This window comes from Lipotes vexillifer, unplaced genomic scaffold, assembly GCF_000442215.2.
Source record: "Lipotes vexillifer unplaced genomic scaffold, Lipotes_vexillifer_v1.1 scaffold31, whole genome shotgun sequence".
In the NCBI taxonomy this organism is placed as follows: Eukaryota; Metazoa; Chordata; class Mammalia; order Artiodactyla; family Lipotidae; genus Lipotes; species Lipotes vexillifer.
Genome location: NW_006792454.1, coordinates 3,398,212 through 3,415,553, shown reverse-complemented (window position 1 = coordinate 3,415,553; position 17,342 = coordinate 3,398,212). Strand labels below are relative to the sequence as shown.

General features: G+C 38.3%; 1 protein-coding gene across 1 annotated transcript in view; it reads right to left on the bottom strand.

Annotated features, from left to right (window-relative positions):
* Positions 1-17,342, bottom strand: part of CCDC171 (coiled-coil domain containing 171) — a 349,212-nt gene that overhangs the window by 284,157 nt on the left and 47,713 nt on the right. The window contains exon 6 of the mRNA XM_007465652.1: positions 5,446-5,592. Within this exon, the coding sequence (XP_007465714.1) occupies positions 5,446-5,592 (147 nt within the window). The remainder of the gene's footprint in view (positions 1-5,445; positions 5,593-17,342) is intronic.

Genomic DNA, 17,342 nt, shown 5'->3' with positions numbered 1-17,342 from the left:
AATCTCCCACAAAGCAACAACAACAAAAATACAAAGAGAAAGACAACAAAAGGTAAGAAAAGCGAAACATCAACCCAGTTGGTCTACCAACTGAACAATTAAAAACCCAAGAGAGAGAATAAAAAAACCCTGAGCAGGAAATTATGAAGAAATAACACAAGAGAATTACACAAAATAAAGACCATGAGTCTCCTAACTAAAATGGCCACCAAATGTCCTGCACATTGAACACAAAAAAATCTATACTAAGAATCATTGTTTATCCTTTTTTTTGGGGGGGGGCGGGGTACACGGGCCTCTCACTGTTGTGGCCTCTCCCGTTGCGGAGCACAGGCTCCGGACGCACAGGCTCAGCGGCCATGGCTCACGGGCCCAGCTGCTCCGCGGCATGTGGGATCTTCCCGGACCGGGGCACGAACCCGTGTCCCCTGCATTGGCAGGCGGACTCTCAACCACTGCGCCACCAGGGAAGCCCCATTGTTTACCTTTGATGTTCTGAAATTTTATAGTTAGTGAGAACTGTATAGCAGAAATAGCTTGGTGTCTTCACAAATACAAGGGAAAAAGAAAGCTATAGATGGAGAACCTATAGATTGAGAGACTTAAGAGACATCAACCAATTATAATGTGTAGACCTACTAGGGATTCTGATTCAAACAAACTGTAATCATACATACATTTTTATGCCATATATGTAGCAATATGAAATTTAAATAATATCTGGATATTTGATTATATTAAGTAATTACTGTTAATTTAAGTTTGATATTGATAATGTGGTTCTAAATAAAAGGCCCCTTATTTTTTAGAAATCACAATGAAATATTTATGGTTAAAATGATATGATGCCTGGGATTTGTTTCAATATAATATGGGAAGAAGGAAAGTGAATAGGGGTATGAATGATTCAAGATAACCCATAAATGAATAAGTTTTGAAGCTGGTTATGGGTACCATTAGGTTTATTATACTATGTTGTCTACCTTTTTTAATATTTAAAGTTTTCTATTTAAAAAAAGTGAAAAAAAAGAAAAAGGAACCCTCATGCACAATGGGTGAGAATGTAAACTGGTACAACCACTATGGGAAATAGTATGGAGAGTCCTCAAAAAATTAAAAATCGAAAAATAAAAAAATATAAATACCATATGATCCAGCAATCCCGCTTTTTGGTATTTATCCAAAGAAAACAAAAACACTAGTTAGAAAAGATATATGCACCCCTATGTTCACTGCAGCATTATTTACAACAGCAAAGCTATGGTAGCAAACTAGGTGCCCACCAACAGATGAATGGATAAAGATGTGAGATAGATAGATATATATAGATATATATAGATATATATATAAAATGCAATATTACTCATCGATAAAAAGAATGAAATCTTGATATTTGCAACAACATGGATGGACCTAGAGGGTATTAACCTAAGTGAAGTAAGTCAGACAGAGAAAGACAAATACTATATGATTTCACTTACATGTGGAATCTAAAAATGCAAAACAAATGAACAAACATGACAAAACAAAGACAGTTATAGCTACAGAGAACAAACAGGTGATTGTCAGAGGGTAGGGCATGAGAGAGGAAGAAAGATACAGGTGAAGGAGACTAAGAGGTACAAACTCTCAGCTGCAAAATAAATGAGTCACAGGTATGAAATGTATAGGGTAGGGAATATAGCCAGTAACTAGGCAATATTTTTTGTGTGGTGACAAATCATAACCAGACTTATGGTGATCATTTTGAAATGTATAGAAATATCAAATCACTATGTTGTGTAACAGGAACTCACATAGTGTTGTAGGTCAATTATACTTCAAAAACAATCAACCTCATAGAAAAAGAGATCAGATTTATGGTTACCAGAGGCAGGGGGGTGAAGGGAGGCGTGACTGGATGAAGGCAGTGAAAGGTACAAACTTCCACTTATAAGATAAATAAGTACTAGGGATGTAATGTACAACATGTTATATATAATTAATACTGCTGTATGTTACATATGAAAGTCGCTAAGAGTCATTCCTAAGAGTTCTCATCATAAGAAAAAAATGTTTTTTACTGTTTCTTTAATTTTTTATCTATATGAGATGATAGATGTTCACCAAACTTATTTTCATAATCACTGCATGAGGTATGTAAATCAATAATTATGCTCTATACCTTAAGCTTATACAGCGCTGTATGTCGATTATATCTCACTAACTGGAAGAAAAAAAGTCTTAAAAAAAATAGAGAAACAAGGGCTTCCCTGGTGGCACAGTGGTTGAGAGTCCACCTGCCGATGCAGGGGACACGGGTTCATGCCCCGGTCTGGGAAGATCCCACATGCCATGGAGTGGCTGGGCCCGTGAGCCATGGCCGCTGAGCCTGCACGTCCAGAGCCTGTGCTCCGCAACGGGAGAGGCCACAACAGTGAAAGGCCCGAGCACCACAAAAAAAAAAAAAAATTAGAGAAACAGGAAAACTTTCAGAAAGGAAGAGTGAGAAAAGGGTCACCACAAGGGAACACAAACAAGAATAACATCAGGCCTCTCAACAGCGACGGAAGAGACTGGGAACGAGGGAGGCAAGGCCTTTAAATTCTGAAAGAAAGAATTCCATCCTAAAATTCTATATTCAGCCAAATTCTATCTACCTTAATACTTTATTGATTTAAAAAAATATACCTAGAAAGCAATGAGGAGATGGAACAGGAGAGAGTCCCAGAAGAACATGATAATTTTCTAAGAACAGACTCTATAAAGCAGCCAAACAGAATTCCTTCAAGGTTTTAAAAATTTACACACCCACCATCATGGTACAAGAATTTTTAACACCACCCTCCCCACTGCTGGGTACTATCAGTTTCTTTAATCTTATTATTTTGAGTGTTACTGTCTTTCTTACATTATGGTGAGGTGGAGCATTTTTCCTATGTTTGTTATCCATCTGAAATTATTCTTTCATATCTTCTTTGATTTACTTGGTAGATTTTTTCATAAAAACCTTCTCCTTTCTCTTATCAAACAGTAGGGGATTTAGAGAGAAATATATTCACCCTTTGCTGTAAATATTTTTCTCATTTGGTTGTCCTTTTATTTGAAGTGGGGATTTTACTTACATATGACTTTAATCTTTCCTAGTCAAAGCTATAAGTCCATTCCTAAATGTTTTGTTCCTTGGTTTTTATGATTAGCAGTAAGTCATAATGACTCAGAGAGCAGAAAAAATTAAACTACATTTTCTTCTTATTTTATCATTGTTTTTAATATTTCACTCTTTTTAATCCAACTGGAATTTATTTTAGAATATAATGTAAGATAGGAATCTAATTTTATTTTGTCCCAAATAGTTAACCAATCATTTCAACACGATTCACTGAATAATTTTTCCTATCCTTACTGATTTAAAATGATATACTCTACAAGTCTACTACTGACCTTTCAATTCTGACATTGAAAGTCTGGTCTTAGAGGTATTGTACTTTTTGGCCACTCAACAATCTTTCCCCTTCTTTTTTTACCAGCACCCTAATTTCTATATAAGAATTTATTTGGGGGGCTTTAATTTTAGCATGATTAGAGGAATTTACTTGGGGCAAATTACCTCTTTCAATCAAATGTTCTCTTCCAGATTAGACCTGAACAAAGTTACAAAAAGAATAAAAACTATCGGTACCAATTCACCTCAGCTTCATCCATCATTTCTGCTACCAAGAACTCTGGAGATGCTCTGGGACTCATATGATTTCTAAGCTGATTCCCCAACATTCCTTGGGATTCTGTGGAGATGATTCCCATATTATTCCACTGAATTCCCTATTTATGTTAACCAAAGTCGGTTTCTGTTGCATACAACCAAAAAAACACAATTGATATATTACTGAAGTTTTATAATCTGTACTAACTTCTGGTATAGTAAGTGCCCACTCATTACTCTTACCAAAATGTTTTATAGATCCTCATATGGATGAACTTTGGAATCTGTCTTCCCAAGATAATCCCACTCAATCTTTGATTGGAACTGCTTTAACCCATAATATAATCTAGGGAGGATTCATAACTTTATACTGTTAGGGGTTCCCAAAATGTCTCACCATTTTCTTTTAAGACTCTCAGTTAAATTTCATAATTTTTAATGTATTTGTTGTTAAATGTATTCCTGTTTTTGTCACTATGGTGACAAAAACTTTTTTAGTATCTTATTCTCTGATTATTACTGGTATATTAGAGTGTAAACATAATTGCTATATATTATTTTCTTCTTGACCTCCTTATTGAATGTTCTTACGAGTGTAATAATTTCAAAGATGATTTTCTTGACCATTTAGGGTTATTAGCACACCATCTGAAAAAAAATCAGAATCACACCCCCCTTCTTTCCAAAAATTATAATTTTTTTATCACTGTTCTTGCTTTTATATATTTCTTTGGCTAAAATTCTCAGCACAGTGTTAACTGACAGAAGTGAGTTTAATGAGAGTACCTCCAGCATTTTACCATTAAATACTCTTTATAAATGTTTATTTACCTTATAAGAATTATGAATTATGTTTAAGACAAACTTCTTTATCTATTGAAATACTTAATTTCCCACAAAGCAAAAGAAATTTTTTTAAAAAAATTAACAAATAAATTATCTATCTCTCAAGATTAAAGTGGTTATCAGTATCATTTACTCACAAAAATCATATTTTTTCATTTGTAAATTAATGCTCCTTTCCCATCTAAAGTCTAACCTGGGGACTTCCCTCGTGGCACAGTGGTTAAGAATCTGCCTGCCAATGCAGGGGACACAGGTTCAAGCCCTGGCCCAGGAAGATCCCACTTGCTGCAGAGCAACTAATAAGCCCATGCACCACAACTACTGAGCCTGCACTCTAGAGCTCGCGAGCCACAACTACTGAGCCCGCGTGCCACAACTACTGAAGCTCACGTGCCCAGAGCCTGTACTCCACAACAAGAGAAGCCACCACAATGAGAAGCCCGTGCAACACAACGAAGAGTAGCCCTCTCTCGCCACAACTAGAGAAAGCCCGCATGCAGCAATGAAGACCCAACATAGCCAAAAATAAGTGATATAAATAAAAATAAATTTATAAAAAAATAAAAATAAATAAAGTCTAACCTGAAAAGCACTCCACAAAACTATGCAGCTAGTACACAGCATTCAAACTATAAAATTAGAATTTAATATCTTTTCTTGTGTTGCTTCCTCAAACTTGTAACATAAACAATTAACTTCAAACTTTCCAAATATTCCAGGACAATTAATTATTAAAAATGAATCGTTTTTCTAATTAGGAGCAAAATATAATTTACTCAAATACAAAAGTTTTCAAGGAAGCCAATATTCAATATATATAAATGTCAAAAACTTATATTTTATTACAGAGTAAAACTCTGTCCTCAAATTACTAACTAGCCATCATATATGTGCTATAAAAGAATGAGAAAATATACCTCAAACTCTTTTCTAAGACGTTCCTCTCGTTGAGCGCTAAATTCGAATTCACTTGTCTGTCGACGTAAAAGGTCAGAGCACTCCATGTGTTCGGCTTCTAATTTTTCTACTTTCTCCTGCATATTTTGTAAAGCATTATCTTGCTCCTAGAAAATAGTTCATTTTTGTATCAATAAAGTTTATAAGCCAAGAATGACTAAAATTTATTCTATAAAATACAGTAAGCAACTAAACCTGTACTTCAACCATAATAATAGGTTAATTTATATAAGCAAGACAGGCCAAGATATTCTCTAGCAATGTTTCAGAATATACATGTGTTTAAAAAGTGCTACTGGAGTTTTACAACTTAAAAAATCTGAATAAGGGAAGGACCTTCAAGATGGTGGAGGAGTAAGACGTGAAGACCACCTTCCTCCCCACAAATACATCAAAAATACACCTAGGGCTTCCCTGATGGTGCAGTGGTTGGCAATCCGCCTGCCAATGCAGGGGACATGGGTTTGAGCCTGGGTCCAGGAAGATCCCACATGCCGCGAAGCAACTATGCCCGTGCGCCACAGCTACTGAGCCTGTGCTCTAGAGCTCACGTGCCACTACTAGTTAGACTGCACGCCACAACTACTGAAACCCATGCGCCTAGAGCCCGTGCTCTGCAACAAGAGAAGCCACCACAATAAGAAGCCTGCGCAAAGCAACGAGTAGTGGCCCCCGCTCACCGCAACTAGAGAAAGCCCATGCGCACAATGAAGACCCAGTGCAGCCAAAAATAAATAAATAAAATAAATTAATAAAAAGGAAAAAAAACATCTACATGTGGAACAACTACAGAACACCTACTGAACGCTGGCAGAAGACCTCAGACCTCCCAAAAGGCAAGAAAACCCCCACGTACCTGGGTAGGGCAAGAGAATAAAGAAAATACAGAGACAAAAGGATAGGGACAGGACCTGCACCTCAGGGCGGGAGCTGAGAAGGAGGAAAAGTTTCCACACACCAGGAAGCCCCTTCGCGGGCGGAGATGGTGGGGTGTGGGGGGAACTTCGGAGCCGCGGAGGAGAGCACAGCAACAGGGGTGCAGAGGGCAAAGCGGAGAGATTCCCGCACAGAGGATCGGTGCTGACAAGCAATCACCAGCCTGAGAGGCCTACTGGCTCACCTGTCGGGCGGGTGGGGGCTGGGAGCTGAGGCTTGGGCTTCGGAGGTCAGATCCCAGGGAGAGGACTGGGGTTGGCTGCATGAAGACAGCCTGAGGGTGCTAGTGCACCACAGCTAGCCAGGAGGGAGTCTGGGAAAAAGTCTGGACCTGCCGAAGAGGCAAGAGACCCTTGTTTCGGGGTACGCAAGGAGAGGGGATTCATCCCCATTTGCCCACAGGAGGCAGAGCACTGCCTAAACAAGCTCCAGAGACAGGCATGAGCCATGGCTATCAGCTCGGACCCCAGAGATGGGCATGAAACGCTAACGCAGCCATGAAGAATGCTGTATGCAAGCACAGGTCACTATCCACACACACACAACCCACCCATGGAGGCTATGCAGACCGCCACTGCCAGGGTCCCGTGATCCAGGGACAACTTCCCCAGGAGAACACACAGCACACCTCAGGCTGTTGCAATGTCGTGCTGGCTTCTGCCACCACAGGCTCGCCCCACATTCCAATTCTGACTACTGTCCCCTCCCTCCCCACGGCTTGAGTGAGCCAGAGCCCCCTAATGAGCTGCTGCTTAAACCCCCTCCTGTCTGGGTGGGGAAAAGATGACTGACGGAGACCTACACGCAGAGGTGGTGCCAAAGCAGAACCCCAGGAGCTCTGCGGACAAAGAAGAGAAAGGGAAGTTTCTCCATGCAGCCTCAGGAGCAGTGGATTAAATCTCCACAATCAACGTGATATACCCTGAATCTGTGGAAGACCTAAATAGACGAATTGTCCCAAAATTGAGGCAGCGGATTTTGAGAGCAACTATAGACTTGGGGTTTGCTGTCTGTGACTGATTTGTTACTGATTTTCATGTCTATCTTAGTTTAGTTTTTAGTACTTGTTATCATTGGTGGATTTGTTTATTGGTTTGGTTGCTATCTTCTTTTTTTATTATTTTTCTTTTTATGTTAATTTTCTTTCTTTCTTTCTTTTTTTCTCCCTTTTCTTCTGAGCCGTGTGGCTGACAGGGTCGTGGCACTCCAGCCTGGTGTCAGGCCTGAGCCTCCGAGGTGGGAGAGCCGAGTTCAGGACACTGGATCACCACAGACCTCCCAGCCCCACGTAATATAAATTGATTACAGCTCTCCCAGAGATCTCAGTCTAAACACTAAGACACAGCTCCACCCAACAGCAAGCAAGCTCCAGTGCTGGACTCCCCATGCCACACAACTAGCAAGACAGGAACACAACCCCACCCATTAGCAGAGAGGCTGCCTAAAATCATAATAAGGTCACAGACACCCCAAAACACACCACCAGATGCGGCCCTGCCCACCAGAAAGAAGATCCCGCCCCACCCACCAGAACACAGGCACCAGTCCCCTCCACCAGGAAGCCTACACAAGCAACTCAACCAACCTCATCCACTGGGGACAGACACCAAAAACAAGGGAACTATGAGTCAGCAGCCTGCGAAAAGGAGACCCCAAACACAGCAAGTAAACAAAATAAAAAAACAGAGAAATATGCAGCAGATGAAGAAGCAAGGTAAAAAAAACACCAGACCAAACAAATGAAGAGGAAATAGGCAGTCTACCTGAAATAGAATTCAGAGTAATGGTAGTAAAGATGATACAAAATCTTGGAAATAGATTGGAGAAAACAGAAGAAACATTTAACAAGGACCTAGAAGAACTAAAGAGCAAACAAAGAAAGATAAATAACACAATAAATTAAAAATTATCTAGAAGGAAGCAGGAGCAGAATAACTGAGGCAGAAGAATGGATAAGTGACCTGGAAGATAAAATGGTGGAAATAACTACCACAGAGCAGAATAAAGGAAAAAAATGAAAAGAACTGAGGACAGTCTCAGAGAGCTCTGGGGCAACATTAAACATACCAACATTCGAATTACAGGGATCCCAGAGGAAGAAGAGAAAAAGAAAGGGACTTAGAAAATATTTGAAGAGATTATACTTGAAAACTTCCCTTACATGGTAAAGGAAATAGTCAATCAGGTCCAGCAAGTGCAGAGAGTCCCATACAACAAAAATCCCAGGAAAAACACGTCAAGACACATAGTAATCAAACTATCAAAAATTAAATACATAGAAAAAATATTAAAAGCAGCAAGGGAAAAGTAACATACAATGGTTATCCCCAAAAGGTTAACAGCTGATATTTCAGCAGAAACTCTGCAAGTCAGAAGGGAGTGGCAGGACATATTTAAAGTGATGAAAGGGAAAAACCTACAACCAAGATTACTCTACCCAGCAAGGATCTCATTCAGATTCAATGGAGAAATTAAAACCTTTACCAACAGGTAAAAGTTAAGAGAATTCAGCACCACCAAACCAGCTTCAAAACAAATGCAAAGGGAACTTCTCTAGGCAGGAAACACAAGAGAAGGAAAAGACCTACAAAAACAAACCCAAAACAATTAAGAAAATGGTAATAGGAACATACATATTGATAATTACCTTAAAGGTAAATGGATTAACTGCTCCAACCAAAAGACACAGACTGGCTGAATGGATACAAACAAGACCTGTATACATGCTGTCTACAAGAGACCCACTTCAGACCTAGGGACACAGACAGACTGAAAGTGAGGGGGTGGAAAAAGATATTTCATGCAAATGGAAATCAAAAGAAAGTTGGAGGGGCTTCCCTGGTGACACAGTGGTTGGGAATCTGCCTGCCAATGCAGGGGACATGGGTTCGAGCCCCGATCTGGGAAGATTCCACATGCCGCGGAGCAACTAGGCCCATGAGCCACAACTACTGAGCCTGCGCGTCTGGAGCCTGTGCTCCGCAACAGGAGAGGCTGCAACAGTGAGAGGCCCGCACACTGCGATGAAGAGTGGCCCCCGCTCACCTCAACTGGAGAAAGCCCTCACACAGAAATGAAAACCCAGCACAGCCAAAAATAAATAAATAAATATATACATTTTTTAAAAAAAAAGAAAGAAAGAAAGCTGGAGTAGCAGTTCTCTTATCAGACAAAATAGACTTTAAAATAAAGACTATTACAAGAGACAAAGAAGGACACTACATAATGATCAAGGAATCAATCCAAGAAAAAGATAAAACAATTGTAAACATTTATGCCCCCAACATAGGAGCACCTCAATACATAAGGCAAATGCTAACAGCTATAAAAGGGGAAATAGACAGTAACACAAGAATAGTAGGGGACTTTAACACCCCACTTTCACCAATGGACAGATCATCCGAAATGAAAATAAATAAGGAAACACAAGCTTTAAATGACACATTACACAAGATGGACTTAACTGATATTTATAGAACATTCCATCCAAAACAACAGAATACACTTTCTTCTCAAGTGCTCATGGTAATTCTCCGGGATAGACCATAACCTGGGTGACAAATCAAGACTTGGTAAATTTGAGAAAACTGAAAGCATATCAAGTATCTTTTCTGACCACACAGCTATGAGACTAAATATCAATTGCGGGAAAAAATAACTGTAAAAACTACAAAGACATGGAGGCTAAAAACTATGCTCCTAAAAAACCAAGATATCACTGAAGAAATCAAAGAGGAAATCAAAAAATACCTAGACACAAATGACAATGAAAACATGATGACCGAAAGCCTATGGGATGCAGCAAAACAGTTTTAAGAGGGAAGTGTATAGCAATACAATCCTACCTCAAGCAACAAGAAAAACCTCAAATAAACAACCTAACCTTACACCTAAAGATATTAGAGAAAGAAGAACAAAAAACCCCAAAGTTAGCAGAAGGAAAGAAATCATAAAGATCAGAAATAAATGAAAAAGAAATGAAAAAAAACAATAGCAAAGATCAATAAAACTAAAAGCTCGTTCGTTGAGAAGATAAACAAAATTGAAAAACCATTAGCCAGACTCATCAAGAAAAAAAGGGAGAACACTCAAATGAACAGGATTAGAAATGAAGAAGGAGGGCTTCCCTGGTGGTGCAGTGGTTGAGAATCTACCTGCCAATGCAGGGGACACGGGTTCGAGCCCTGGTCTGGGAAGATCCCACATGCCACGGAGCAACTGGGCCCATGAGCCACAACTACTGAGCCTGCGTGTCTGCAGCCTGTGCTCCGCAACAGTGAGAGGCCCATGCACCGCGATGAAGAGGGGCCCCCACTTGCAGCAACGAGAAAAAGCCCTCGCACAGAAATAAAGACCCAACACAGCCAAAAATAAAATAAAATAAAATAATAATTTTTTAAAAATAGGAAAAAAAAAAGAAACGAAGAAGGAGAAGTAACAACTGACACTGCAGAAATACAAAGAATCATGAGAGGTTACTACAAGCAACTCTATGCCAATAAAATGGAAAACCTGGAAGAAGTGCACAAATTCTTAGAAAGGCACAACCTTCCGAGATTGAACCAGGAAGAAATAGAAAATATAAACAGACCAATCACAAGCACTGAAATTGAAACTGTGATTAAAAATCTTCCAACAAACAAAAGTCCAGGACCAGATGGCTTCACAGGTGAATTCTATCAAACATTTAGAGAAGAGCTAACACCCATCCTTCTCAAACTCTTCCAAAATATAGCAGAGGGAGGAGCACTCCCAAACTCATCTACGAAGCCACCAGCACCCTGATACCAAAACCAAACAAAGATGTCAAGAAAAGAGAAAACTACAGGCCAGTAACACTGATGAACATAGATGCAAAAATCCTGAGCAAAATACCAGGAAATAGAATCCAACAGCACATTAAAAGGATCATACACCATGATCAAGTGGGGATTATCCCAGGAATGCAAGGATTCTTCAATAGATGCAAATCATTCAATGTGATACACCATATTAACAAACTGAAGGAGAAAAACCATATGATAATCTCAGTAGATGCAGAAAAAGCTTTTGACAAAATTCAACTCCTATTTATGATAAAAACTCTCCAGAAAGTAGGCATAGAGGGAACCTACCTCAACATAACAAAGGCCATATATGACAAACCCATAGCCAACACCATCCTCAATGGTGAAAAACTGAAAGCATTTCCTCTAAGATCAGGAATAAGACACGGTTGCCCACTCTCACCACTCTTATTCAACATAGTTTTGCAAGTTTTAGCCACAGCAATCAGAGAAGAAAAAGAAATAACAGGAAGCCAAGTTGGAAAAGAAGAAGTAAAACTGTCACTGTTTGCAGATGGCATGATACTATACATACAGAATCCTAAAGATGCTACCAGAAAAGTACTAGAGCTAACCAGCAAATTTGGTAGAGTAGCAGGATACAAAATTAATGCACACAAATCTCTTGCATTCCTATAAACTAATGATGAAAAATCTGAAAGAGAAATTAAGGAAACACTCCCATTTACCATTGCAACAAAAAGAAAAAAATACCTAGGAATAAACCTACCTAAGGAGACAAAAAACCTGTATGCAGAAAACTATAAGACACTGATGAAAGAAATTAAACATGATACAAACAGATGGAGAGATATACCATGTTCCTGGATTGGAAGAATCAACATTGTGAAAATGACTATACTACCCAAAGCAATCTACAGATTCAGTGCAATCCCTATCAAACTACCAATGGCATTTTTCACAGAACTAGAACAAAAAATTTCAAAATTTGTATGGAAACACAAAAGACCCCGAATAGCCAAAGGAATCCTGAGAAGGAAGAACAGAACTGGAGGAATCAGGCTCCCTGACTTCAGGCTATACTACAAAGCTACAGTAATCAAGACAGTATGGTACTGGCACAAAAGCAGAAACATAGATCAATGGAACAGGATAGAATGCCCAGAGATAAACCCATGCACATATGGTCACCTTAATTTTGATAAAGGAGGCAAAACTATATAATGGAGAAAAGACAGCCTCTTCAATAAGCGGTGCTGGGAAAACTGGACAGCTGCATGTGAAAGAATGAAATTAGAACACTCCCTAACACCATACACAAAAATAAACTCAAAATGGATTAAAGACCTAAATGTAAGGCCAGACACTATAAAACCCTTAGAGGAAAACATAGGCAGAACACTCTATGACATAAATCACAGCAAGTTCCTTTTTGACCCACCTCCTAGAGAAATGGAAATAAATACAAAAAGAAACAAATGGGACCTAATGAAACTTCAAAGCTTTTGCACAGCAAAGGAAACCATAAACAAGGCCAAAAGACAACCCTCAGAATGGGAGAAAATATTTGCAAATGAAGCAACTGACAAAGGATTAATCTCCAAAATTTACAAGCAGCTCATGCAGCTCAATAACAAAAAAAAATCTAATCCAAAAATGGGCAGAAGACCTAAACAGACATTTCTCCAAAGATATACAGATTTCCAACAAACACATGAAAGAATGCTCAACATCATTAATCATTAGAGAAATGCAAATCAAAACTACAATGAGATATCATCTCACACCAGTCAGAATGGCCATCATCAAAAAATCTAGAAACAATAAATGCTGGAGAGGGTGTGGAGAAAAGGGAACACTCTTGCACTGCTGGTGGGAATGTGAATTGGTACAGCCACTATGGAGAACAGTATGGAGGTTCCTTAAAAAACTACAAATAGAACTACCATATGACCCAGCAATCCCACTACTGGGCATATACCCTGAGAAAATCATAATTCAAAAAGAGTCATGTACCAAAATGTTCACTGCAGCTCTATTTGCAATAGCCAGGAGATGGAATCAACCTAAGTGTCCATCATCGGATGAATGGATAAAGAAGATGTGGCACATATATACAATGGAATATTACTCAGCCATAAAAAGAAACGAAATTGAGGTTTTTTTAGTGAAGTGGATGGACCTAGAGTCTGTCATACAGAGTGAAGTAAGTCAGAAAGGGAAAGACTAATACTGTATGCTAACACATATATATGAAATTTAAGAAAAAAAAATGTCATGAAGAACCTAGGGGTAAGATGAGAACAAAGACACAGACCTACCAGAGAATGGACTTGAGGATATGGGGAGGGGGAAGGGTAAGCTGTGATAAAGTGAGAGAGTGGCATGGACATATATACACTATCAAACGTAAAATAGATAGCTAGTGGGAAGCAGCCGCATAGCACAGGGAGATCAGCTCGGTGCTTTGTGACCACCTAGATGGGTGGGATAGGGAGGGTGGGAGGGAGGGAGACGCAAGAGGGAAGAGATATGGAAACATATGTATATGTATAACTGATTCACTTTGTTATAAAGCAGGAACTAATACACCATTGTAAAGCAATTATACTCCAATAAAGATGTTAAAAAAAAAGATGAAAAAACCCTCAGAATGGGAGGAAATATTTGCAAATGAAGCAACTGACAAAGGATTAATCTCCAAAATATACAAGCAGCTCATGCAGCTCAATATCATAAAAAAAGACGAACAACCTAATCAAAAACTGGGCAGAAGACCTAAATAGACATTTCTCCAAACAAGATATACAGGTTGCCAACAAACACATGAAAGGATGCTCAACATCACTAATCATTAGAGAAATGCAAATCAAAACTACATTGAGGTATCACCTCACACCGGTCAGAAGAGCCATCACCAGAAAATCTACGAACAATAAATGCTGGAGGGGGTTGGAGAAAAAGGAACCCTCTTGCACTGTTGGTGGGAATGTAAGCTGATTCAGCCACTAAGGAGAACAGTATGGAGGTTTCTTAAAAAACTCAAAGTAGAACTACCATAGGACCCAGCAATCCCACTATTGGGCATATACCCTGAGAAAACCATAATTCAAAAAGAGACATGCACCCCAGTGTTCATTGTAGCTCTATTTACAGTAGCCAGGACATGGAAGTAACCTAAGTGTCCATCAACAGATGAATGGATAAAGAAGATGTGGCACATATATACAATGGAATATTACTCAGCCATAAAAAGAAATGAAATTGAGTTATTTGTAGTGAGTTGGATGGACCTAGAGTCCGTCAAACAGAGTGAAGTATGTCAGAAAGAGAAAAACAAATACTGTATGCTGACAGATATCTATGGAATCTAAGAAAAAAAAATGGTTCTGATAAACCTAGGGCAGGACAGAAATAAAGATGCAGATATACAGAATGGACTTGAGGACACGGGGAGGGGCATGGGTAAGCTGGGACGAAGTGAGAGAGTGGCATGGACATATATACACTACCAAATGTAAAATAGCTAGTGGGAAGCAGCTGCATAGCACAGAGAGATCAGCTAGGTGCTTGGTGACCCCCTAGAAGGGTGGGATAGGGAGGGTGGGAGGGAGATGCTAGAGGGAGGGGATATGGGGATATATGTATACATATAGCTGATTCACTTTGTTATACAGCAGAAACACAACATTGTAAAGCAATTATACTCCAATAAAGATTTTTTTTAAATCTGATTAATACATATTACAACTGAAAATGTAGATAGCTTACTATAATTTTACTCTAGTTCAACTGATCTCTGAGGGTATTTACATAATGTTACAGTTCAACTGACATATATTAGGCTTTCCCTTCTCATTAAAATTTGACTAAAATGTTTAGTAATACAAATGTGTATTGCTCCTTTGTGTGATAAGGAATGATTAGCTTGAATGCCTAATAATGGCCCTTGAGAGATTTTTATGTGAGCTCACGGTACTTTAACTATGCTTAGAGCTTTTTAAGTTGCAGCCACTAGATGGCTGTATTTCATTTTCTCTTCAGTGTTCAAGTTTTTAAATCTTTGCTATACTACTGAAAGAAAAATAACATCAGGTAGTTCTACTTAAATCTCTCGATCTTCTTTTCCAACTAAACTCAGAAATCAGAGTTGAATTTTATGGAAGTTCAAATATAAAGTTAACACACATATCAAAGATATTTTCCACAGTAGCTAATCAAGATTCATCTTTCCTACTTAAGGTCTTTGACAAAGCCCTTTTTCCCACCTTCCCCTCACCAGCATAATCTTACTCAGGAAGATACAAACATATATTTATACATGCATCCAGGTATTCCTAGCCACTCAAAAGGTGTCATCAGAATCTGAGTGAGAATGTTGCAAGCACCAAATATAATTCTCTATAAAAGATTCCAGTCTGGAAAGTAACCAGCAGTATAGTCCACAGTCAAAGGCTGAAGAACAAAATTTACTTTAATTCCTTCTCTCCACATCCCCTCATTTATAATTACTACTCTATAGCCAAGTACACATGAACTCTTAAGAATTATTTTCTGCAGGTAATGGAAACTCCTTAATAGAAGTTCATCAACTTACATGTTTTCAATCTTTAAACTATCATAGATAAGAACAAAAGCTACGTAGCATAGCACGAGTGTGCCAACATTGCCTACAAGCAACAGATAGCACTCACCGTTTTTATCATAACACTCTGGATTCAGAAGCAAATGGTATGATGAACAGCCTTATGTAATATAATTACATCATAAGAGTACCTTCATATACAAAAGCACGTTTAAGACCATTAAACACTACACAAGTATAAGATACCACTATTATTCTATATGATAGGACTTCCTCCTTCAAGCAATCAATAGTATTAATTCAAATCCACTGTTAAAGTACATGCCTTCTTGATTTACAAATACATAATCTCCAACTTTCAACCATTCACTTAGACTACTGTGTACACATTAAAATGAATAAATAGCAATTTACAAGGCCAATCACAAAGTAACACAAATAATTTGAAATAAAAACAAAGTCTATAACCAAAAATACTTATCTCCTAGTTGATGGCAATTATCTCAAACAATATTTATTAAATCAAGTAAAAGAAATTAAAGTATTCAGGAAGTCTCACAAGATTTATTTATAAGAAAAGATGACTTGGGATTCCCATTCTATTGATAAATAGTATAGAAAGAAAACAATCATTCCAAATACTACACTAATGTATGCCCATCGTTTCATGTGAGTTTGAATTTAATCCCATAAAAAAGAACTGGAAAATGAATGGCCGATCAGCTAGGGCTTTTACTTTGTGATACTTGACTTATATTAAATATTACTTAACAAACAGCTTTCAAATAAGTCTTCCAAGATGTAGATGAAATTCTGACATAAAAATCACAGTTTTAATGCAGAGGTCAAGTAGTCACTAATATTATGTGATAATTATTATACATTATTAGATATGGATATAAACACACCTACATAGTTTTTACTAGAAAAACTGTTTTCCTCAGTGTAGTGTAGTTTTTAGGAATTCTATTCACATACCCAAGAAACTTATATTACATAATAAAGTTAACAGATTACATTAATTAAAATTACCTTAATTGGTTTTCTAGTGTTAGACTTACTTGGCATTTCTTGTATAAAGGCTTTTTAGATTATATCTTTTTTCCGTTTTGCTACATTCAGTTGGCTAAAAATCTGTATAATATTTTTGCATCTATATTCATGAGTGAGATTGGCTATAATTATCTTTCCTTGTATCCTTGCCAGTTTAGTATCAAGATTATTAGTTTGGTATGTTATCAAGTTTTCTTTTCATTCCTTGGCAGAGTTCATGTAAGACTGAAACTATTTGCTCCTTGAATGTTTCTTTCTGTTCATTGGTGACGCGGTATGAGCCTGGAATTTTAACAGTGACTCAATCAAGTTTTCTACTTCCTACATCTTCTTAAGTTATTTGGGGAAGGTAGGATTTTATCTATCTCTTTCAAATATCCACCAGATAACCCTACAGCGAAGATCATGGTTGAAAGAGCTAACCCAACACTCAAAAACTTCTAGGGGGCTTCCCTGATGGCGCAGTGGTTGAGAGTCCGCCTGCCGATGCAGGGAA